This window comes from Sciurus carolinensis, chromosome 13, assembly GCF_902686445.1.
Source record: "Sciurus carolinensis chromosome 13, mSciCar1.2, whole genome shotgun sequence".
In the NCBI taxonomy this organism is placed as follows: Eukaryota; Metazoa; Chordata; class Mammalia; order Rodentia; family Sciuridae; genus Sciurus; species Sciurus carolinensis.
Window position 1 is genome coordinate 75321590 of NC_062225.1, and position 24599 is coordinate 75346188.

General features: G+C 35.2%; 1 protein-coding gene across 7 annotated transcripts in view; it reads right to left on the reverse strand.

The window, feature by feature from the left end:
- Ncoa1 (nuclear receptor coactivator 1) overlaps positions 1-24599 on the reverse strand; it is a 246712-nt gene that overhangs the window by 61218 nt on the left and 160895 nt on the right. For all 7 annotated transcript variants that reach the window (XR_007104622.1, XM_047522264.1, XM_047522261.1 and 4 more), the window contains exons 5-9: positions 23198-23295; positions 14049-14226; positions 7927-8106; positions 6350-6445; positions 2660-2800 (exon numbers count right to left, since the gene is read on the reverse strand). Coding sequence is in view for 6 of the 7 variants with exons in the window: in XM_047522264.1 (XP_047378220.1) it covers positions 2660-2800; positions 6350-6445; positions 7927-8106; positions 14049-14226; positions 23198-23295 (693 nt within the window). In the remaining variant the exon portion in view is untranslated. The remainder of the gene's footprint in view (positions 1-2659; positions 2801-6349; positions 6446-7926; positions 8107-14048; positions 14227-23197; positions 23296-24599) is intronic.

Sequence of the window (24599 nt, forward strand, 5' to 3'; positions counted from 1 at the left end):
CTATTTCCATATCTTGGCTATTATACTGAACAGTACTATAATAAACATGGGAGTGCAGATGTCTCTTGACATCTGATTCAAAATCTCCTTTGTATACACAGGGGTGGGATTGCTGGTAGTCATCTGGTAGTTGTATTTTTAATTCTTTAAGAAACTGCCATATTGTCTTTCTATAACAGCTCTAACTAATTTACATTCTGACCAAGAGCAAGCAAGCATTCTCTTTTTTCTACATTCTCACTAGCACTTGTTATCTTTCATTCCTCTCCCCGCTTTTTTTTTTGGTATGAGGGAATAAACCCAGGGGTGTTAAACCTGAGCCACATCCCCTATCCTCCTCTTATTTTGAGACAGAGTTTTGCTAAGTTGCTCAGAGTCTCACTAAATTGTTGAAGCTGGCTTTTGAACTTGTAATCCTCCTGCCTCAACCTCCCAAGCCACTGAGATTATAGGCTTATGTGCCATCATGCCCAGCTTCTTTTGTCTTTTTGGTAACAGACATTCTAAGAGGAGTACTCTCACTCATTTCACACTGTCCTAAGCCAAGGAGGCAGAAAAGAACTTGCAAAAGCAAATAACACCTCTCTTCATTCTTAACAGATCAATGGTTCTTAAACTTAAGCATTGTATTTGAGTCTGGCTAAGATAACTGAGCCCTCATCTGAGATTTTAATTCAACAGGTAAATATACTTAATAGGTGGTTCTCACATAAGTGTTTCATGGGCCACAATTCTCTTAACCAGTCTGTATACTGCTGAACATAAAATAACAGAAAAGGACGTGCTCCATCCACAAAGGTTGTTTGGCAAACTGTCAAAATCTCCAAAACACTACAATCAGAATCATGTGTACTCTGGATATCTTAACTCTAAGAAAAATACAAGTCATTTCTATCAAAAAATTCATTTTTTAAAAAAGTCAAAGGAGAAGACTCAAACAACTAACTACAGGGGAAGTGGTATTGGATTATGTTTATATTCTTTACACTTTCCTCTAAATTGTTTCATTTCATATGTTAATGACAGATTAGTTCCTTACAATACTTTAATCAATCTATTTTATAGAGAATTCTAATGGTTTAGAAATATACATCTTAAACTATGGCTTAATTTTATCTGTGGGAAGTCTAGTCATTTGGACAATAAAATAATAATCTGAACTGCTTTTCCTCATAAGAAATGTATATAAATTATAGGCAAAAAAAATTGCAGTCCTTTAAGAAAAGCCTTGGATGGCCTAATTTAAAGCAAAAGTCATACATACTACACCAGTACTTTACACAGTGAGTGGAGACATGCTCTGAGTGCCAAATCTACGTAAAAGTCAAATGCCACTCTAGGTAGAGAAAATCACAAAGTTTGCAACTAGTGGATAGTTTCACTTACTTATTATAATGGTTTCCAAGCCTGGCTGCACTTTGAGATTGCCTAGGGAACTTTTACAAAGTGTAGATTCTTCGATTTACCTGGTGAAATACAACCTTGTGGGGTTGCATGACTTTAGTAATGTCCACAAGAGACCACGAATCAGGAGGAAGAAGTAACCAGGACTGTGAGATTTATACAGATGGCTCCAGGAAAAAAATCAAGTTACTTCCATATTTTACTAGGAAGCAACTGATCTAAAATGTAATGAATAGAAAAATTATCTGTAAACTGAACAAATCTAATGTTATGAGGGAAATGTTAAAATTAAAAAGGATAACAATAATGAAAAAAATTAATTTTTCTTCAGGAAAGCTACAGACTAATTTATTCTGTAATCTTGAATTAGATAGCCATAGAAAGAGGCTAATTCAAGGTTACAGAATAAATTATATTAGAAAAGGAATATTAATTAGGCTGCCATAATTACATGGCAATATTTTAGAAGCACATCAGAATTCCTTAATTCTGAATCTCTGTGAACTTTCTGACCTTAATCCTCAAATAATTTCCCTACCTATCTTATAGTACTATTTAATTTCTTAAGGGTAGGGAATATACTTGTTTTATACTCTCAAGAATTCACTAAGACATAGTAGCTATTCAACAGTTAGTAATTTTACATGACATAGTTTTTCACTTGGAACTTCACCCTGAGACAGGAGATACAGGTGCTTCAACAGTCATGAAGTTGATACTGATCTCTGTACCCAGTTCTCTGATATGCTTCTCTACTGGGAATAATCTTTAAGAGCCAGATAAAAACATCACTTCCTCTCTGAATTCATCCTTGATTCTCTAAGTCAGTATAATTTTTTCTGTTTTGGTTATACCTCTATTATATGTCACATCAATTTTTAGAGCTGTCACATATTTTCCTAATACATTATGAGTTCTTTAAAGGCAAAACCCTGCTTCTAAGTCACCACTATATCCCTGGTGCCTTATTACTTCATGTTCTATGCATGTTAGGAACTTGATAAATGTCTGCTGAATGAATGAACAAATGAATGAGTGAGTGACCACCACATGACATCCTGTTCTTAGAATGTGCATCCTGAATTTCAGGATCCACTCATGAATTACTTTGCTTACCCATTTCTTCCTTTCCTACAACTGACTGTTACAAAAACTGTAATTTGGAGAAAATACTTATCAAGCCATAAGTTCTACACAAACTATTCAATATTAATAAAGAGCAAGGTTACTGAAAATAATTGAGAGAAAACTTTACCTTCTTGAAACAGTTGTCTGGCATAAGATGGCTCTCTGCCCTGAGGTTGGAAAAAAGCATAAATGCATTTTCTTACTAAATCTTCCCAGCCAGTTCTGCCAGCAGCTCTCAGAGAACTAGTATCGATAGAGATGATTTTACCTGTACAAAGAATAAAATTTTACATTTATGATAGCCTCTTGATACAAATCATCCATATTTCAAAACTAAAAACTATATCTAAGGAATACTCTCCAATGCTTGATAGACAAAAACTTTAAAACCACTATTAATTTTTATTATATATGGTAATGGAATATATTAGAGAATGATAAAGAATTATTTTGGTCTTGGAGCATGTTATGCACTAGTACATCATATTCTAAAATTCAGTTCCAGCCGAATATTACAGTTATACTATAATGACGTGAAGCTGCTGAGACTAATGCAGTTCAAACTTCTCTGGCTTGCTCTTTGATTCTGCTTTTTATACACTAATATGGGACAGAGAGGCAGTGATGAGTTACAATGTTTTCACTTAGATTATTTTCCAATAAGTAAATGAAAAGAATATGAGAGAGTAAGCAAGTCTTCCCTTTTCTACCTTTTTTTTTTTTTTTGAGCTACAGGCAACACTGATCTAAACAAAGACTGAGGCAACAGAAGTTTAATCAGAAAAAGAAAATAAATGAAAACATTAAGATGTGCTAGGCATTATACACACAGGGCATACTGCTTTATAAAAGCCAGTGGTAATCTGCTCTTGTTACCATACGTGATCGAATTTCCCAAGTAAGAAAATTTCTTAGTTGTTCCTCATCAGGGGCCAATTAATCTCATTTCTGATTCTTCAGACCGGTTTTATTATATATTTTATGCAAACAAAATATATAGGTTAGATAAATGTAAATTAGGAACTGTATTGCATCGTCTAATATGTAAACCTACTACCCAACTTCAGAACTTGATGTTACCAATATCATTCCATTATATGCACACTCTTCCCTTGTCATATTCCCCTGTCTTTTATGTTCTCCTAAGAATGGACATCTAGACTGCTCCCAGTTTTTTTTTTTTTTTTTTTTTTTTTCCCATTTCAATCAATGTTGCTGTGAACATCTTTCACATGTACCCGGTACATATGTGTGAGAATTTCTCTAGGGTATATATGTAGGACTAGAACTGGATTGCAGGTTATGCGAATGTTCAACTTTATAACACTAACTTAAAACTGCTTTTCAGAAATCTGTACCACCCTATGCACCTACCAGCCATGAGTTATTGTTGGGCTGGGATGTAGCTCATTGGCAGAGCATGTGCTTATTAGCATGTATGATTTCTGGGTTTAATCCTCATCACCAAAAAATTTACAGCTAAATTGTCAGGCATTTTTATTTTTCAAATTAGTATCTCAACTTAGTATTTTTCAAAATGGTATCTCATTGTGATCTAAGTTTGAATTTCATTAATTACTAATGAGGTTAAGTATTTTTTCATGTTTATTCATCATTAATACTTTCTCTGTGAATGCCTGATTGTGTTTTACCCATCTTCCTTTTCCCCATATAATCAACTCAGATTTATCATACTGTGTGTGCCTTCCCATTTAACTAATTCCTTTTTTAAAACGCTATTTTAGTTGTAGGTGTACACAATACCTTTATTTTGTATATCTATATGTGGTGCTGAGGACTGAACCCAGTGCCTCACATGTACTAGGCAAGCCCTCTACCACTGAGTTACAACTCCAGTCCCTATTTTCTTTTTTATATATTCCATTTTGTTTTCTTAGGAATAAAGCATCAGACCTGTTTGTCTTAGGGTCTTGAATCTGATTTACTCAATCCTACTTGATCAGGTTTATCACTCAAATGTTGGCATAAATGTTGATGATAGAAAGAAAATCAACTGAAATTCAGGTAAGAGATTTTTGTTGCTTGAGAACAGTTTGGAGAAAGCCTAGTTGAACACTGTGACTGTAAGTATAACTTTGGATTTTTAATTATTCAAACTTTATCTCTTGTTATGTGAGGTATGAAGAGTTGGTGATAGCAAGGATTCTACTGCTATATAACCTTCAAATACAACAATGCTGCTCATAGGCAGTGATTACGGGAGATGTGTGTGTGTCTTTTTAAAAATTTTTAGTTGTAGATGGACATAATACTTTCTTTCATTCTTTCTTTATTTATGTGATGCTAAGGATCAAAGCCAATGCCTCATACATGCTAGGCAAGCACTCCACCACTGAGCCACAACCCCAGCCTTGTGTCTATGTTTCCATGTCAGTGTTGGGCCACAAGACAGGAAGAGAGTCTGGAATTGTGTGACTACAGGGGAGGAAGTGATTAAGTTGTCAACAATGGTACTAAATGATGAGGTAATGCAATGACTACCTTAGAGGAGAATCATGCATAGCTTGGTTTACAATACTTCTACTTGTCAGAGCAAAGTTTAACCAATCAACAACCAACCAAAAAAAAAAAAAAAAAAAAAAAAAAAAACAAACTCTTCCAACATTTTCTCTTTTTCTTTTTTTTTAAGGGACATGGACCACCCCATGCAGAGTTAAAAAAGTATTACTAAAACTTAAAAAAGTAAATGTTGAATATTTATTATGACTTGTTATTATTTTTGGCTAAGTCAATTATATGATAAAATATTAGTTTTACACTTTATTTTAAATTTCTCTGATGTATTTGTACAAGTGTGTGCAGTACAACCATGCTGTAGTAGAAGGCAATATAATATAAAAGAAGAATTCTATATTTGGGGTATAGATTTCTAATTCCAGTAATCAGTTATCATTTCTTCATTCAAAAAATGAGTAAGCTAGATTCTGTAGTCTTTGAGGTTCCCTCTAGATCAAAATTATTTATGGCCTAGAGGTTAATATTTTTACCTTAAATGATCATTGTTATTTTTATATATTTATGCAGACTGTTAGATACAGCTGAAACCTTACTGTTGGGTCTTTAATCAGAAACAAAACTGTAAGTATTATTAACATTGTTCTCAAGGGAAAATACATTCTTCTTTAAAATGATCCAATTTAGGATCCAATTTATTGGAAATGTAATATGAGGTAAAGCTAAAGTGGACTGCTCCTAAATTATCCTCCTAAATTTTAGGCTGCTTCATTTCTGGCATTTATTCTGCACCCCTTCCAGTGAGTTTTCATTCATTTAAAAAGATCACATTTATTAAAATACATATCTCCCACTATCTACCTCTATTTAAAAAAAATGTATAATTTTAGTTGTATTTGAACACATTGCCTTTATTTTTATGTGGTGCTGAGGATCGAACCCAGTGCCTCACGCATGCTAGGCAAGTGCTCTACACTGAGCTACAACTCCTTACTCTAGTTCCTTTGTAAATATATTTATCAATATCTATATATATTTACGTATCTAGAGTTTCAAAATTTCTTTAAACATTTTTCCATAATTATAAAAAATTTATAATCAAATAATTTATAGGCATGTGAGTCATTAAATAAATATTGTTCTCCCCAGCACCCTTCCCATGACAATGATAACATCTAAAATGCACAATATCAACTATTTAAAATATTTTCTGTATAAGACATAGAAAGCAAAGGCTGAATATCACAGAACAGGAGGATATAACATTTTGAATATAATTAGTTTTAAGGGCACAGTCACATGATGAGTATCTATGGAATATTCTGAATTTTATAGTAAGTACCTGTAGTATCTTGCTTGGTCATAAACGATTCTACACCCGTAACAGTTGGAGGCCGAGGTAATCGCCGTGCAATACAAATCAAACATGACTGGAAATCTGTCCAAAAAGGGGAAAAATTGAGGAAAGAAGGTACAGAAAATGGTTTGTAATTATCACTTGCTGTTAAAGATTTTTATAAAAACAATACATATTATAGGATTTGACATAATGTTTGAAATCACTTTGGTCTAATAGAATATTAAAGTTCCTACCCACCAGAAACCGGCAGCTCTAGGTAGACGGAAACTTAAAATAAAATATTCTTTTCCACGGAATACTCTTACAAAAAGTAGAGACAAATACATCTATCTGATGTACTCAGATGATAACAACTGGAAGTGCTAGTTTTGGTTAGATTTAAGCAGCACCATGTTATACGGTTGTCCTGTTTTTGGTGATAAGGATTAAACCCAGGACCTTGCACATGCTAAGCAGTTGCTCTACCACTGAGCTACATCCACATTGTTTTTCTCACACTGTTTTTTAAAGTATAGTTTTTTCGTCAATTTCCTATACCTATACCTATTAGTACTTCAAGGTTACACAAAAGTATTCTGATAACCACTATGCAGATAATTATCACATGTGAAAAGCAAATTTTACTTCTGAAGAAGTACTGTTTTCCCTGACAGATGACTTTATCTTTTTAGGACATAAAATTTTTTTTAAAGTCCCATTCTTAAATTTTGCTCCCATCCTTGGTCCTTACTCCAGTTCCAATTTGTGGATCTTAAACTTAGCTCACTCTAAGTGTACTGGAAGACTTATCCACTTTCACATATTTAAGTACATGCCAATACCACGTTCATGTTACAGCTTCAGCAATATTTTCATCTAATCATAAGCCTTCTCCTTATAAATTACCTTGCAAGGCCTGAAAAATATCTATTCTATCCTTTGAGGTCCCCCACATTCTAAACTTGAAACTTTCTAAAAATCTGAGCTGTTCAACAGCCTGCTGGATCTGGTACATTTCAAACTGACAGTAGTTACATCTCTTATTTCTAGAGAGCAAGTTGGTTTGAATTTATTTGACATTTTAGTGGATCAGCTTAAAGTTGAGAATTTGGGGGCATGTTAAAGGGGTGATTCTAGATGTTAAAGAGGTGATTCTAGATGTTAGTAATTTTTTTAAGCATTAACAAGTACACAGCAGCTGAGCATGATGGTGCATGCCTATAAACCCAGTAGCTCAGGAGGATCTCAAGGTCAAAGCCAGACTCAACAACTTAGTGATGCCCGAAGCAACTTAAGACCCTCTCTCTAAATAAAATATTTGAAAAAGGGCTGGGGATGTGGCTTAGTCGTTAGGCACTCCCTGGTACCAATTTAAAAAAAAAAGAATGAGAGAAATAAGGAAGGAAGGAAGGGAGGAAGGGAGGAAGGGAGGGAGGGAGGGAGGGAGCAAAGTGAATTGCTGCAATATATAATACAGTAAACAAAAATGATATCTGAAGAAGGCAATTTATAATTAATTCCCTCCCTGTTCCTTCAAGTCACAGAAAAAGGAAACACTTTAAAATTACTCTGTTCTTTACCTTCTCCATCTTCTTGAATTGATTTTGGCTGAGACACAGTGAAACACTGCATTACTTCATACCGCTGGCAGGCTTCTTGGTTCTCAGTACCTGGCTCATCTGGAGGGTGAATTAGCATTCTGCAGTTAAAAGTATGGCTATTTCGGCGTGTTGCCTCCTGAGGCCAAGGAACTCCATTTACTGGGGAAGGAAAATTGATATATGTGCTTGTGAATAATATGAAAATGTACAAACTTGAAAGATACAAAAGATATACTTCAAGCCATTTGGTCAATTAGATAACTTAGATTAAAAGACCACTTCAGATCTAACGATATCCTAAGGCAACAGGGTACTTATCTTTCTCAGCAAACCTAAATACCTACCAGTTAGAAATCATAACATTTCCCAAGAAAATGTGTAGGTTCTCCCTCTTGCAAATATTCTAAAATATTAAGATGAAAATTCAAAATTGATATTTTGCTCAGACTTTTATAGCACCTAATTAATGGACTTTCTGTTTGTTTCCAGATGAGTGAATGATTCAAAACTAGAACTCCACTGTTAAGGAGGGAGTCTTCACCAGGCTATCATGGATCCTTAAGGACAGGTTTTATGTGTACCTTTTTGGGGAGATGATTCAAAGTTTCTTCAAAGAGTCTGTTGCTCAAGGAAACAACAACAACAACAACAACAGCAACAAAGAACCAGAATAGGTAGAAAGCATGTTGGTTTCTTAAAACCCTTTTTCTTGTATTTTATTTTTTTAACTAGCACAGTTCATAGGCTACAATGGTTTGCCTACAGTAGACAATAAAGTATACAAAAAAACTAAAAAAAAAAAAAAAAAAAAAAAAGACATGGTACCTGACTCAAAATAAGAAAATTGAATTCAGTTATAGAAAAAGTGCCTGTGCATTTCAAGTAGGAATCACCGTGTGAATTGCCATGATTTGCAGTCATAGCGTCACAGTCATGGAGGTCATGAGGAGGTGGGAGGGTCTGTAAGGCTGCTCTCTCACCATCCCTGCCTGTTTTCTTACCCTACACTCTCCATTGACCCACTCTCTTTCTTCTGTCTCATCACTTTACAACTATTAGAGGAAAGCATGGAAAGAAACCCGTATTGGAGTAAGGAACTTGAGTTCTGCTAGCAGTGAGGTTTGGGTTAATTAATCTTTGATTTCCAGTTGCTTCATCTTTGAAAATAAAGGATCCATCACATTCTCTCTCATTTACACACTAAAACTCTATAATAAAACACCTGAGACCATTTGATACTATAAGTCAAATATCAAACTAGTTATTTTTATAGAAATAATCATTTCAGGTTCCCATTTACCATAAACATATACTACCTCATGTAAAAAAGAAAGGTTTCTATTCTATTGAGGGAACAATGGTGAAAAATAAAGCACTATGGATGCCATTTCACATGCATGTCTGATTTACTTGTATAGGATTTATGGTAAGGTCCTTTTTACTTCCACTTCTGAAGAACAAATAGGCTAAAGGGACGGGGGTTAAAAATTAATGTAAAAATCAACATACTCATTTATTTGTTAGAGCCCTCATGCAATGGAATAAACTGACTAAGCACTCTAATTCTTAGGAAAATTCTCCAACTCAAGTAAATAAGACCCAGTGATAAAAAACAATTTTAAGTTTTTGTCACTTGCTTTGAATGATATTTGCCCATATCTATTTAGTCACAGGGAATGTTTCAATTTAATAATGGTATTTGCAAAGAAAGCTACTTGCTAAATGTTGCTAGAAGAAATTAAGTTAAACATCAAATTCCACTTAGTTCCGGTAAAAAGAAAGAAGGTAGAGAAAAAAAAACAAAGAGTGGAGGGGAAGCTCACAGTAAGGGGAACATAAGGAGCCAAGAGAAGAACGGATAGTATCGAGGAGGAGAATGCACTTCCTTGATGTTTACTCTCATAACCTATTATAACAAAAGTGTAAGACTTTTTGAGAGAAATGATCACAACTAAAGTAATGTTGGTAACAATTTATATGTCAACTGTATGGTTTGGATGTGAGGTGTCCCCCCAAAAGCTCACATGTGAGACAATGCAAGAAGGTTCAGAGGAGAAATGATTGGGTTGTGAAAGTCTTAACTCAATCAGTGAATTAATCTCCTGATAAGGATTAACTGAGTGGTAACTGAAGTTGTAGGGTGTGGTTGGAGGAGGTGGGAACTGGGCGCATGGCTTTGGGGTATATATTTGTATCTGGCAAGTGGAGACCTCTCTCTGCTTCCTGATAATCATGTGAGCTGCTTCCCTCTGCCACACTCTTCCTCCATGATGTTCTGCCTCATCTCGAGCTCTGAGGAATGAAGCCAGCCTTCTCTGGACTAAGACCTCTGAAACTGTGAGCCCCTAAATAAAAAATTCCTCTTCTACAATTGTTCTGGTTGGGTCTGTTAGTCACAGCATCAAAAAAGCTGACTAAAACATCAACTATCATATCTTTTTCTTTTTTTTAATTTCTAATTTTTGGTACTGAGAATTTAACCCCGGGACACTTCACTTCTGAGCTACATACCAGTATTTATTTATTTTTGAGACAGGGTCTCACTAAGTTACTTAGGCCCTCACTAAGTTACTGAGGCTGGTCTCAAACTTGTGATCCTCCTACCTCAAGTCACTGGGATTACAGGGTGTACCACTAAGCCTGTCTCATATCTTCCTAAAGCAATAATAATTATAATAATAAATAGCAAACACTTCCAAACATATAGACCCCCTCCAATATATGGTGGTAAATATTTTAGGTGACTTTTCTAGATCCCCTGTATTTTAAAAGCCAGGTACAGTGGCACACATCAACAATCCCAGCAATTTGGGAGGTGGAGGTACAAGGACTGCAAATTCAAAGTCAGCCTTAGCAAGACCCTGTCTCAAAATAAAAAATAAAAACCGCTAGAGATGAGCTCAGTTGTAAAGTGCCCTTGGGTTAATTCCTCAGTACCAAAAAACAAACAAAAACCATAAATAAAATAAAATAAAAAATAGATCCCCTGTATTTTATAATATAAATTACATTTCTTTTAAGTTGTCCAAATTAATTTACCCTGACATAGCTTATAATTTTTTTGAACCTAAATCTCTTAAACAGTAAGTATTGGGCTACACTTTTTTTGAAAAAGAAAATTAGCATCACAACACAAGGCTCTGTGTTCTCTGTGGAATGGAATCAAAAGAACAGATCTAGACTCTGACAAAACTCAGTTTAAATTATCCAGCTGGAAAGCATTTTACCTAATCTTTATAGAATTGCTGCTTTCTTTTTCTTATCATGATTCTTTGTTAAAAAGGATACATGCCAAGGCTAAAGTTAAAAAGCACTGAAAACTGGAAATGTAAATAAAACCAAAGTGTTACAAAATAAATAACAAACACCTTTTAAAAAGGCAGAAGTAGCAGCTACAATTTTTAAGAAGAGCTGAGCACTAAACTCTCCTACTAAATATGATCTGTTTAAAAAAAAAAAAAAAAAGCCCTCAATTTTTATGGAACAGACTAAGGGAAGTATTATGAAAGGACAAGACTTTCCTTCTGTGACATCAATTTCTAAGCTAAAAACTTAATCTAAAACACCAGGTTGTTTTGAATAATGTATCATTATAGATCTACTATATCTATCATTCATAAAATTAAAAGTGCCAAACATTTAGATGAAGCCATAATAGTAATAACAGGTGACACTTTAAAGGAAATTCAGCCAGGGAATATGTTAAGCATCATTTATTCCTCAACCTTTCTATGAAAGATGAGATCTGGGAATAAGGGAGTGGGGTCAGGTATTTGCTCCAAGGTCACATAGCTAGTAGGTGGTAGAGGAGGAATGCATTATACATGCCTGTTAACACCAAAAAGCCTGTTTTCTTAGCCACTATGATGTGGCATCACTTGAGACACAAATGCCATGTATTTATGAGTAGAACTATTTAAATTTTTTTCCAAACTTCAATTTTCACTTTATTAGAATTTTGCAGGTATGTCTATGTTCACTAACATCTTAGCCTTTCACAATGTAATCTTTTTATACTCATCTGTGCAAGTACATCTGTGCATATTTGTGCTTTAGGACAAAATCTCACTAAGCTCGCCTCACAGAACTCAGATTTTATTTCTTCCTTTAAAAAAAATTATGCTTAAAAAGCAGGGATTTTATTTCATTATTTTCCTTCCCAGCACTGGGGACTGAACCCAGGGGCACTCTACCATTAAACTACATCCCCACATCTTTTTTGTTTTTGTTGTGTTGTTTGAGACAGAGTCTTGCTAAGTTGCTGAGGCTAGCCTCAAACTTGCAATCCTCTTCCATTAGCTTCCTGAGTCACTGGGATTACAGGTACGCACCACCACACTTGGCTCAAAAGGTGTAGATTTTAGATACTGAAATCTTTTAGATAGCAAATTCAGGAACACTTTTAAAACGATTTTGTTTTTAACTTTTTTCTTCAAAATTTTCCCTTGATAACAAATGGTGATTTACTCTCTACACTGAGTTTGCCCTACGATGCTTGTCTATTCTACTCTGCTAGGCAGCAGAGGCAGTCAAACTGTATTATTTATCACATTCCCATTCTTTCATTCTCTGGGGGAATAAGAAAAAAGCACCTGGGCAGCAAAGTCTCACATCCCACCCTATTGTGGAAGGAGGCTGCTCCGAGAAGGCAAGGACCATTAGGTCAGCTTAGAATCACAGTCCTGTAAGTGGTCAGGAGCAGCATTACCAACGTCAGCTTAGAATCACAGTCCTGTAAGTGGTCAGGAGCAGTATTACCAACATGTCAGCTTTTAGATAATGTGCCCTCCATATTTGTCCCCTGTCAGTGGTTGGGAGCAACCTGAATAGTCACAGATCTGCAGTAACCATGGTGGGAAAAGCAATGTTTGGCCCTTTCACAAACAATATGCCCCTTCCTCAGGAGGCAGAAGATAGTTCAGCTTTGTTTTCCATGATCTCAGTTCTCCTAACCAGGCAAGTTCTTAATCCCAACCAATACCTTGTTACCATAGATAAAAAATGAATTTTTTTTAAAGTAAAAATAAAATGCTGTATCTAAGTTAAATCCACATGTAAGTAGTCCTTCAAATCTGTGAAAATACAGAACAAAAGAAATCTAGAGTCCAGGGCCAGGGAAAGAAATCTAAGTATTACCCACAGTGATGTCAGGGGAACATTAAATGGTCTGACTCCCTGATTGACTGCGTCAGTTTCCATTCTAAATGTTGGCTACAACCCTAACTCTGCTACTCAGGTGCTTCATCATGTAGTGTCAGTGTGAAGATGTGATGGGTGATTAATTTATCTGTGTAACAAATTGGTCTTATTTCAGAGCTCATTAAACAAATAAACGATGGGAAATATCATACACTTCCCATTTGTCAACAAAATGTATACTGACTACTGGAAACACTCATATAGAAACACAGGAATCCAATCACTAGAAGTAAATGCAACTTGAGCACTGGAAAGCTTTAGTAGGAACCTGAAATGTTAAGTAAACAAATGGCTGTTGTTCGTCCATCCATGCCTTCTGAGATTCAGTAAGAGTCACTTAACTCCTAAGGATACAGCCCTGCCCCAAATTCACAGTTTAATGAATGGAACACCAACTGGAAACCAATCCCATCCATCCTCTCAGCTGGAGTCTTGGCAGTGGACAAGCCATTCAATCACTCCTGGTACTGCTAAATTGAAAGCACTTACATCTGAAAATGTTAATTTTAACAGATATTAATATGGCAATATATCCCTCCCCCCTCTTCTTTTTCTTTAAGCAGGATAGTGAGAAAGGGCCATATGTCCCTTCTTGGACATAATCAAAACTAAAAACAAAGTGAATTTTCTTGTGGGAAGGCAACTAACTGCTCTGCCTCCCACTACTGTCCAAGATCACAAGAACACAGACAATAATAATAGAAGACAATGCATGCTCTCTTATCAGCTATCCAACATATCCAAAGCTGAAGCTATATTACAATATTTTGAATACATACTATTTTATACTATAAGTGTATATGTAATATTGTTATAGATTTAATAATCACATATTATCATATATATTATGAAGGAAGAAGCCATGAAGAGTTAGTATTCTTTAAAAATGAATTTCTTTCTACCTAGTGATTTTGGTAGCAGATTCTTGACAAATTCTGCATGATCTCCCACGTGCAGTATGCTGTAGACGCTGGTATTCATTAATTCCTCCTGATTGTAACCCAAGTAGCTGGTCACATTCTCTGACACAAATACAATTCTCCCTTCACAGTTCACAACAAAGAAAAATCCATCCAAAGCCTGCAAAGCCAAAAAAGGGGGGAAAAAAAAAAGAATTAAGAGACAAGGAGGTTAAAAGATAACAGAGAAGTAAACATATATTTTTCTCTCTATATGTGTCAAGTTAAAAAGGGGAACTGCTGAAGATATCCCTTGTATTACACAGGAGTCTGTTATTGTTTGTGGCAAAATACTTAAAACAGCTGCCTAACAATATTGAGGTCTACTCATTTTTCTTTATAGAAAAGGCAAGTTTCCCAAGTGTAGCCTTTTCTACAGTAAGTTATTGATGATAGTATGCTACCTAGCAGATATTTCCCTAAAAATAAACATATTTTTTCTTTCCTATAGGGTTTCCCCTCTATCAAGGGGCCAGGATTTTTAAACAGACTGTATGCTAATGTTTCAAGTAGACATGAATGTTACAAGTAGAATAAGTCAACTTTCTTCCCTAGAAATAAATTTTATGAGACAAGTTGGGTGGCACAAGTCTATAATCCCAGCTACTTGGGAGGCTAAGCAGGAAGATCATGAGTTTGAGATCAGCCTGGGCAACTTAGACCTTACCTCAAAAACAGAAACCCTCCCCCAAAAGAAAGAAATTTTAAGATGGTAGATGTGAAGTGATTATCCCATTCATTCAGTCATAAAAATTTCTAAACTGTGTTAGTGAATACCTGTTCTCTGCCCTCAGGGGTCATGGTACAGAGAGAGACAGAAGCATTAAACATTACATCAGTGAAAAATGAAGTAGCCGCGATACACACAAAATATTCTATGAGCACATAGAAGGATACCTAATTTGCAATGAAAGGTTCCTTACAGAGCACTACCCAACTTACAAAAGGCAGTGGGGAGGGGAAGAGGACTGAGGGAAGGACACTATAGACAGGGGAGAGCGTGGCACAGAAAAGGAAGACATAAGTAGTGTGGAGCTGTGGCAGTAGATGGCACATCGCAAGCCTGTGACAGGAAGAGTCAGCAGAATGGACAGGAGCCAAATCCCAAGGGCCTTCTAAGCACTGAGATGGAGCCAGGGGTCTCCAAAAGAGACATAAGTGCCCCAACAGGCATATTATGACCAGGGGGTACAGGGGAAAAGCTAGAACCTCTACTTGTATTGTAATCTAATACACACAGAAGAAATCAAGCTTACTAAACATACAAAAACACTGGTGCCTCACTCAGTCCAGATGGCCACAACCCTGGAATCCTGAGGTTGACAAGGGTACTTTACTTATGTGGAATCTTCCCATTTATTTGCAACATGTTGCAGCTTACTTGCTACGGAATGTACAAACAATAATAATCTTTAAAGAACAGAAACATTTACCAAATTTTGGATGGAAAATGACCATTAAAATCCTTTGTATTACACAGGAGTCTATTGTTATTTGTGGCAAAATACTTAAAATAGTTGCCTAACAATACTGAGGTATACTCATTTTTCTTTTTAAAAAAGATAAGTTTCAGCTGGGTCAGTGACCCACGCCTGTAATCCCAGCAGCTCAGGAGGCTGAGACAGGAGGATCTTGATTTCAAAGCCAGCCTCAGCAATGGCAAGGTGCTAAGCAACTCAGTGAGACCCTGTCTCTAAATAAAATATAAAATAGGGCTGGGGATCATAGCTCAGTGGTTGAGTGACCCTGAATTCAATCCCTAGTACCCAAACCCCCAAAATGATTAAGATGATACTCTAACCATAAATGAAAAGTAAACTGCTTTTCAAAAAAAATTATGCTACAAAGACAGCATGTGAAAATGGAAGTTTAGAAATGTTACCTAAGTTATGATTTTGTTGCTGAAAACAATTTAAAAGGCACATAGAATGTATCTCCTCAGTGTAAAATCTTTGAACCTTTGACATGCTGAAAAACCTTCCAATCAGAGTTTCAATGGGCTTGAACTCATTTTTTAAAATCTGAAAACATAACTTGGTCTCATTAATTTAGAAGAATCACTCTCTGAGATCAAGGAAGACGGAATGTCAATAAAAATCTCTCTATAATGAGTGGATAGGATTTTAAAATGAATATTGTGATTTAGTATATGCTTCAATGTAATACTTTTCCATTTGAAACTACCTTATTTTTCTGAGGTATTTTTTTCAGCTAAGATTATTAATTTTTTATTGACAATGATATATTTATGGTACAATGTTTTGAAATATGTATACATTATGGAATGGCTAAATCAAACTCATTAGCATGTGCATTACTTCACATACTTATCTTCTTGGTGATGAAAACACTTAAAATCTACTCTCTCAGCAATTTTAAGGATATAATTATTGTAATGACTGTCAACACAATGGTGTGCAATAGGTCTTATTCCTCCTGTCTACCTGATTTTTTTTTTTTTTTTTTTTGGTACTGGCTGGGACCGGGGTTGAACCCAGTGCCTTGAGAATACTAAGCACATGTTCTACCACTGAGGCACTATACTATACCCCAGCCCTAAATGAAATTTTTTATCCTTTGAACAACATACCCAGTCTCCACCCAGTCCCTATCTCCCAACCTCTAGTGACCACTGTTCTACTCTCTACTTCTATGAGTTTGCCTTCTTTGATCATGTGGTACCTGTCCTTCTGTGACTGGCTTATTTCACTTAGTATAATGTTTTCCAGGTTCATCTGTGTTGTCCCAACTAGACTTTCTTTTTTCCCCCCTTAAAACCTTAATAGCATTTGATTGTCAATATATACCTTATCCATTCATCTGCTGACAGAAAGCTAAGGTTGAAATGTGAATTACAATCACTATGAGAAACCACCTCACACTTCCTAAAATGGCAATTATTAATGACAAACGATAACAAATATAGATGAGGATGTGGAGAAAAGGGAACCCTTGTACCCTTTGGGATGTAAATTGGTACAACTATTATGGAAAACAGTCTGAAGGATTCTCAAAAATTAAAAATAGAACTATCAGATAACCAGCACTTCCATCCCTGGGTCGACATCCGTGAGAAATAAAATCAGCATCTTGAAGAGATACCAGTACACTCATGCTTATTGTAACAGTATTCACAAGAGCCAAGACAGCATCAACCTAAGAGTTCATCAATGGATGAATGCCTGAGATTATTGTTTAAATCATTCAAACCAAATATTAAATAAGCTGAATTTGGAACTACATCTCCAAATTACTCATTGTAAGGCATATGATCAAGATGTTAAAAAGCAATAAAGCACAATTCCATCTTCTTATTAAAAGCATCAATATTTTCTTCAGCAAGAAAAAAAAAAGTTAATCTTTATTCCACCTGACTGCTATGACTATTTCTCATTTAATTCATAATACAAAGGGGAAAGGAATATGATGATCAGTAATCTGTAAACCTCAATACTAGACACATCTTCTATAAACTAGTTAGGAAAGCACCATCATATCCAACTAATGTTTTTGGCTATAAGTTTCATAGTTGGTGATCAATAGATACTTGTTTGCATTGCAATTTATATGAAAATAGAAATAATTAAAATACACATTTTTTAAGTATATCTAAAAATTCTTTTAAAATATTCTTGGGGGTGCTGGTGAGATAGCTCAGTCGGTAGAGTGCTTGCCTTGTAAGCACAAGGCCCTGGGTTGATCCCCAGCACCCAAAAAAAAAAAAAAAAAAAAAAAAATATATATATATATATATATATATATTCTTGGATAATAATTGAATCCATGTAAATATAACAACTTCCTCAATTTTTTAAATTTTAAATGTAATATATACTTAAACAAAATTTTTAAATATGAAAATGAAGCAAATAGTAGATCTGCCAAAATCTCACCCCAAAGAGATTGGTAACATTTTAGGGAATACTGTTTGAAACTATTCCTATGAGTATACAAAGATCTGAACTTTCTAAAAGTATGTCTGATTAATGTAATCAGCTATTACTTGTTCCTGTTTTAAAAGTTTCCCTCATGTTGTACATATAATGAATTTCCATTTGTGCTCTTGGGGAGGAATCTTCCCGTTCCTCCATCTCCTGATAGCTAGTCTTACGTTGTGCTGCACACAGAGAAGGTAACAAATGCCTGTCCACTCAGTACAACAAAATCAATCTGAGAGCTTTTCCCTCTGCTTAGGATGTTGCCCTTTAAAGAGAAACAGCTTGTATCTCATAGCAGGGCTCACAATGGCCAAGGATTTTCACAGAGGCCTGACTTTAAATAAGACTATCACTTAAGAGTTAGTTACTGGACAAAATTCTGGGGATAAAACACCTAATTGTCAATATCTTGGTAGTCTCTGAGAGGAAAAAGATAACTACACACAGTTATAAGTACAAGAAAGGAATTCACAAAAGTTAAAAAACAGAGTCAGGCTCCCACACCAGGGAAGAAATAAACATCCCTTGGATGAGGTTTCTTGAAGGAAGTGACATTACACCTGATCTGAGGCCTGAAGGACAGAGGAGCAATGCAGGTGGACCAGGGAAGGAAAGGACACTGAAGACAGAGCAAACAGTTCAGAGAATTTTTAAAAAGTGTTCTTTTATGTTACATTTAAGAGAAAAGAGTTTTGTTTTAAGTTTCAAGACAAAGCAAAAAGTAAGGAATTTATACTGAAGGCAATGGGAATTATCCCTAAGACAATGAGTGACACGATCTGCTTTTACAAAGATCCACAAGCAGTAGCTGTGGTGTGCAGATCCAAGGAAGACCAGGTACAATGCTATCATGTCATTTGTTCAAATAAGTGCCTCCACTGAGGCAATGACAGTGGAAGTGACAGAAGAGAACCTGACAGGGGGCAGAACAAATAGCATCCGATGGCCTCTGGCAGCTGTGGGAGCAATCCTTCATAAAAGACTTCATTATTTGGAGCAACTCTTTCATTAATGACTTCAGGGCTCTGTTGAAAAGTGCCTATTCCTTAGAAAGGGGAAAAATATAATCTTCTATCCTTGCCCTTCTTAAGATAGGAAATAAAGGAGGATTATAAATTTATGTTTAGAAATGTTATATTTGGAATGACTGCAGAACAGACAACTGGAGATGTACAAATGGCAGCAGGATACAATAATGAGACAGAAAAGAGATATAGGCTGGGAGTGATGGTGCACGCCTATAATCCCAGCAGCTCAAGAGGCTGAGGCAGGAGGATCACGAGTTCAAAGACAGCCTCGGCAAAAAAGAGGTGCTAAGCAATTCAGTGAGACCTTGCCTCTAAATAAAATACAAAACAGGGCTGGGGATGTGGTTCAGTGGTCAAGTGCCCCTGAGTCCAATCCCTGTTACATGCCCCCTCCACCCCCACAAAAAAGAGAGATCTGGGTTAGAGACAGACTCTTCCATTCAAAGATACACAAAATCATCATTTGGGTTTTTTCTTTGTTCATTTCAAAATACAATCTTTTACCCTTTCAAAGAATACTCTGATTTCCACAGGGAATTACTTCTTCCCTATTAAATAAAGTCTCGTGTGATTCTTTGAATCAGACTATTGAGAGAATTCCTCCCCAAGTGTGAACCTTGAAGAGAATTATAAAAAGACTGAACTATTGACCTGGGTTCATTCTAGCAGCAGGACACCACCTGGATGGTTCTTTCTAGCTTCCTCAGGATGCTTTTGTTTCATCCTGTTTCCAACCACTCCCATAAACTCACATTTGGGTAATCTAGTCAAAACTGGTGTCTCTCTGAAATCAGAGAACTGATATTACACACATTCATATATGCACATGTACACACACACACACACACAAATATGCTTCACAGACATAGATACAGACTTAGATAAAACTTCCTAGGAAATAAGCACAGAACAACAAAAGGAAAAGAGCCAAGGTTAGAATCCTGAGGGATAAGAACATTTATGAGGAAGTTGAAGAAGGAAAAATCTGAAAAAGAGGGTAAAGAATAGCCAGAAAGTCAAAGACAAGTGTACCATTCAAGAGGTCATGGAATATTTCAAGGAAGAGGGAGTAAGTGGCCAGGTGTCCAAAGCCACACAGAAATGTAAAGAATGGTGTTACAAAAGTCTAAGAAGCTTGAATGTACATGCAAAGTACAGGGAGACCTCATTAACTGAAACAGAATTTTCCTTGGAATGAAAAATAAGAAGGGTTGGGGTAAATAATGGTAAATTTTGAGTAGGAAGGAGGCAGAAGAATTTAGCAGGAAACAACAGTAGAAATGAGGAGCTTAAAAAAAACTGCTAATAAATTTTCAATTTTAATTTTAATAACAAGTTAATTTTAATAAAGAGTCCACGATGGGATCATGAAACCATTTAGTAGATTTACATGCAGTAGGTGTTCACCAAAGATCTGTTGAATAAATAAATTCTAACACAACTCTCTCTTCGTTGTGAAATTTCCTCTAATTCTTTCCTTCTTAATTCATGCTGCATTTATTTTAAGTTTAAAGTAAAAAGAGGAATAAACTATGGTGGACACCAGGTCACTTTTCAGGAGTGGAGACATTCCATCTGCACAAGCTGTGCAAATGAACTTTCTACAGTAATGGAAATCTCTGTATTTCGGTTTCCCAATAGAGGAGTCACTACATACAAGTAGATAACAGAACACTTCAAATGTGGATGGTGAGACTTGGGCATTGCATTTTTAATTCTTTTAACTTAAATTTAAATATCCATGTGTGGCTAGTGGCTATCATGTTAAACAGTGCAGCTCTAGACTGCAGCCTGAATAATGTAATAGAAAATCTCTTGGCAATTATTCTACCACTTCCTGTGCTAGCTGCTCTGAATTAGACTCCATAAAGTTTAAGTCAATAGGAACAAAGTTGGGGGATATAAAGATGGGATAGAAAAGATTAGTTGTCAATGAAAGCAACTTTGAAGTCTAAAAAATTCAGTAATTCTAAAGTTTCTATTTCACATATCTATAGCTCATCAATAAAAATATCACTAACTTCTTGAGGTCAACAACATAAATTTCTATACTATTTTCAAATTTCTAATTTGATGTGCTTTTTTATGTTTGAAAATGTTCATCTAACAACATTTAATTCATGTGTGTTAGTTTTCCTTTGATTCATAGTGATTTTTAGGGTAATCACTGCAATAGCTGAAAAAAATTCTGTCTTTTATTTTTCTAATTAGAGCTTTAAGGTTATACATAGTAGTTGGGTTCATCTCTACATACTCATGCACAGAAATCAATTTCAGTTCATGATTTCCCTTTTTCCTCCCACACTCCCCCACCCGCTTTTTCTTCTTTGAGTCTACTATACTTGTTTTGTCTTCTTATAGTTAGTTTTAAGTGAATGTTTTCCTATCATTGTCTGCTGACTTGAAAGTATTTGAACTTTCCTGATACAGAAATAACAAAAAAATTTTAATAAATTAAAGTAAAAGTAGTACCATTCTGTTTCCAGTTGTGCTTTATTCAGTTATGAATATTCTATTTGCACTCCTTGTTAATCTGTTTACTGAGGACTGTGTGGAAAGACTCAGATCCAAATGATCATTGTTTCCCGACAGGAACTCTCGAGGACCTGCATACCTAATACTTCTTCAATGTCTCAAATGACAATATATGAAGATATATATGATTTAATTAGTTGAAAGGAGATATAAAGTTCTGGACCAGTTTAATAACTTAGGCTAAGATACATAATTCCTTCAGAAAAACGAGAAGGGGTGAAAAGACAAGTTTATAACTTCTGCAGAGTAGTAGCAAGACGTGCTAGGAAAGGTCAGGTCAGATTTCTAGAAGAGGCCCAGTTGCAACTGAGTAGTAGGATGTGGCAAGTGGTGAACAGGAGCAGAGATGAGGGTGGAAGTGGGATTTTTTTTTCATCTAATCTCCTCCACCTTAAATTAAAAATTTCAAAATATAGCAAAGTTGAAAGAATTTGTAGTGAATATGTGTATATCCACCACCTAGAGTCTACCATTAACATTTGTACTACACTATTAAAACACTGTTTTCTAAGGTGCAGTCATGTGTCATGCAATCAGTCTGACATGTTGTAGAAAAAACATAATTTTACAAATCAGCCTCAATTACATGTAGTATCTTTCCCTGCCCCTCTGATTCACGGGTATGAATTGCTCACAGTAGTTTCCATACCAGTTTCAATGGCAAATGTCTTTTACATTTTACAAAATTGGGTGCTGTTCCCTAATAAAAATAATTAAAATCAAGTCTAAAGTAACAAAACGCATTTATAATGTGGATGAGAAATTGAGAATTTAGACGTTTGAGGAGGAAGTTGCTAAGAGGAAAGCCACCTGTTTGAAGTACAGGAATGGAGTACAGGGAGAAGTAAAGGCAAGGAGGACATATTTGGATGCTAGCTCTGTAGAATGAAGAGAGAAGCAACGTGAATACAATATATTCTGGGGCTGAAAAAGCAAGAACTGAATTTTGAGAATTTTTTTTATATGTGTTTCTAAACATTCATGTATGAGAGAAAGCATTTAAAGTGATGAGCCTGCCTGGAAACAAAATTTAATTGCTGAAAATACAGAAGGTGTAAATCAGGAGAGACAGTGGTGAAAATTACATAATAATTACAAGGTCATTCAAGTTTAAAAATTTTCACTTTACAGAGTTTGATATTAATTCTCTTAGAATGTTTACACAAGCATTTTAAAAATTTTATTCAGAAAACCTTCCATGACAATATCAACTCCAATAAAGTGAGGCAACCTTCACTTAAAAGTGAAATTCTATAGTATATTAAGATAGCACTAGCTAGCTAAACAATGCTAATGTTTTATTTTCCCAGCTAGTTCTAACCATCCCAGAAATAAAAGGCAGAGTTGTGTAGTAGGTTTCGTCTGACAACCTGAAACAACTATGAAAATTTCTCATGATCATTATTTACATTTAACTCTGAAATAGTAGCAACTATCATATGGTTCATAATAAAGTCATTATAAAAATTTATTAAAAATGTGACTGTGTTTCACAATTTATTAATTGGATGTGAGATATAAAAGAAGATGAAGAAAAAACCAAACTGACAAGAATGAATATTTTAATTTCTGGGTCAATGAGGACATTTACCTCCAAAAGAAGAGGTCCCAAGGATTCCTTTTCTATTACTCCTTGACTACTCGATGAGATATCTGATTTCTGTACATCATCATCAGTTGTTGATTTTTCTGCAATAAAGAAACTTTAAAAATCACACATCCAAAAAGAGTTCATTTCCGTAAAGGTAAGTTCTAAAATTCAAAACCCATCAAATTAATGTTGAATAAATCAGAGTATATGAAAGGCAAAACATTTAAAATTTTAGAGAAAACCTAAGACAGGAAACATTATGACTAGTTTCTGACCTAAGGTACATGAACAGAAGCAATGTACAATTTCTCAGTCTTGTGTGTAACACAAAAGAGGCAGACCTTGGAATTCTTATCAGCTGGGACATGGGCAGGTGAGCCTTGTTCACCACATGGATACTGGCAATGCCCTAGGAATGGCAGAGCAAAAACAACAGAAGGAGTGTGAATCCTTGATACCTACTCAGACTGTCTTGTTAAAGCCACTGCATTTTGGGTATCTTCCTACAGTAGCCTGGATGATATTCTATTTAATGTACTCTGTACTTCTCAATAACAAGCTTATTTGCTGTACTCAGCTCATGTTTGTGCCCTTGATAGACATACTTTATTGACAACAATCATGAAAGGTAAGAATTTAACTTACATCAACCTGCTATAACACATTTCCCCTCCTCTCAATGTGTGTAGTTAAAACAATTCCTATAGCAATCAATACTTAGTATCTGTGTTACTGTGGCTAAATAAATATAAGTAAGCCAAGGTATGTGTTAGCATTTACATTTCTTTTATGTTGTATGTAGTTTCAAATTTCCAAATTTTCAGTATAGTTTAAATCATCCTCCCAAGTTTAAAAATCTATCTTAATTTGTCAGTTATCAGGAATTCCTATGTCTTCCTTTTTTTTTTTTTTTTTTTTTTTTTTTATGGAGTCTTCTATCCACCTGCTCCACTGCAGCTGGATATTTTTTCGGGTGTGGCACAACTGTAATCTTGGACCTCCTTTTAGTTTTCTTCAGCAATAAGATTTCACAGCTTCTCTGGGTTAAGATCCTAAGCTTTGTTTCTTTACTACCTGTTTTGATAGAAATTTCTGAAAAAGGTACATTAGGAGATAACATTTTTGAGGCTAGATGTCTGAAAATATCTATTTTCCACTTATAAAAATTTGGATGAATACAGAATTCTAGGTCAAATAAGCCTAGTTTTCAAAGTTATTTAGAATCCCTTCCAAAGAATCTAGTGTGTTTAAGACCTGTTTTTTCTTCTCTATTTTTTTCTCTTCCTGGTGCTCTAAAATATCACTAAATTGTATATCAAGTGAGTTTTTTCATTAATTGTGCTGGGTATTACACAAGTGGTTTCAATCTAGAAACATATCCTTTGAGTTATAGAAAATTTTT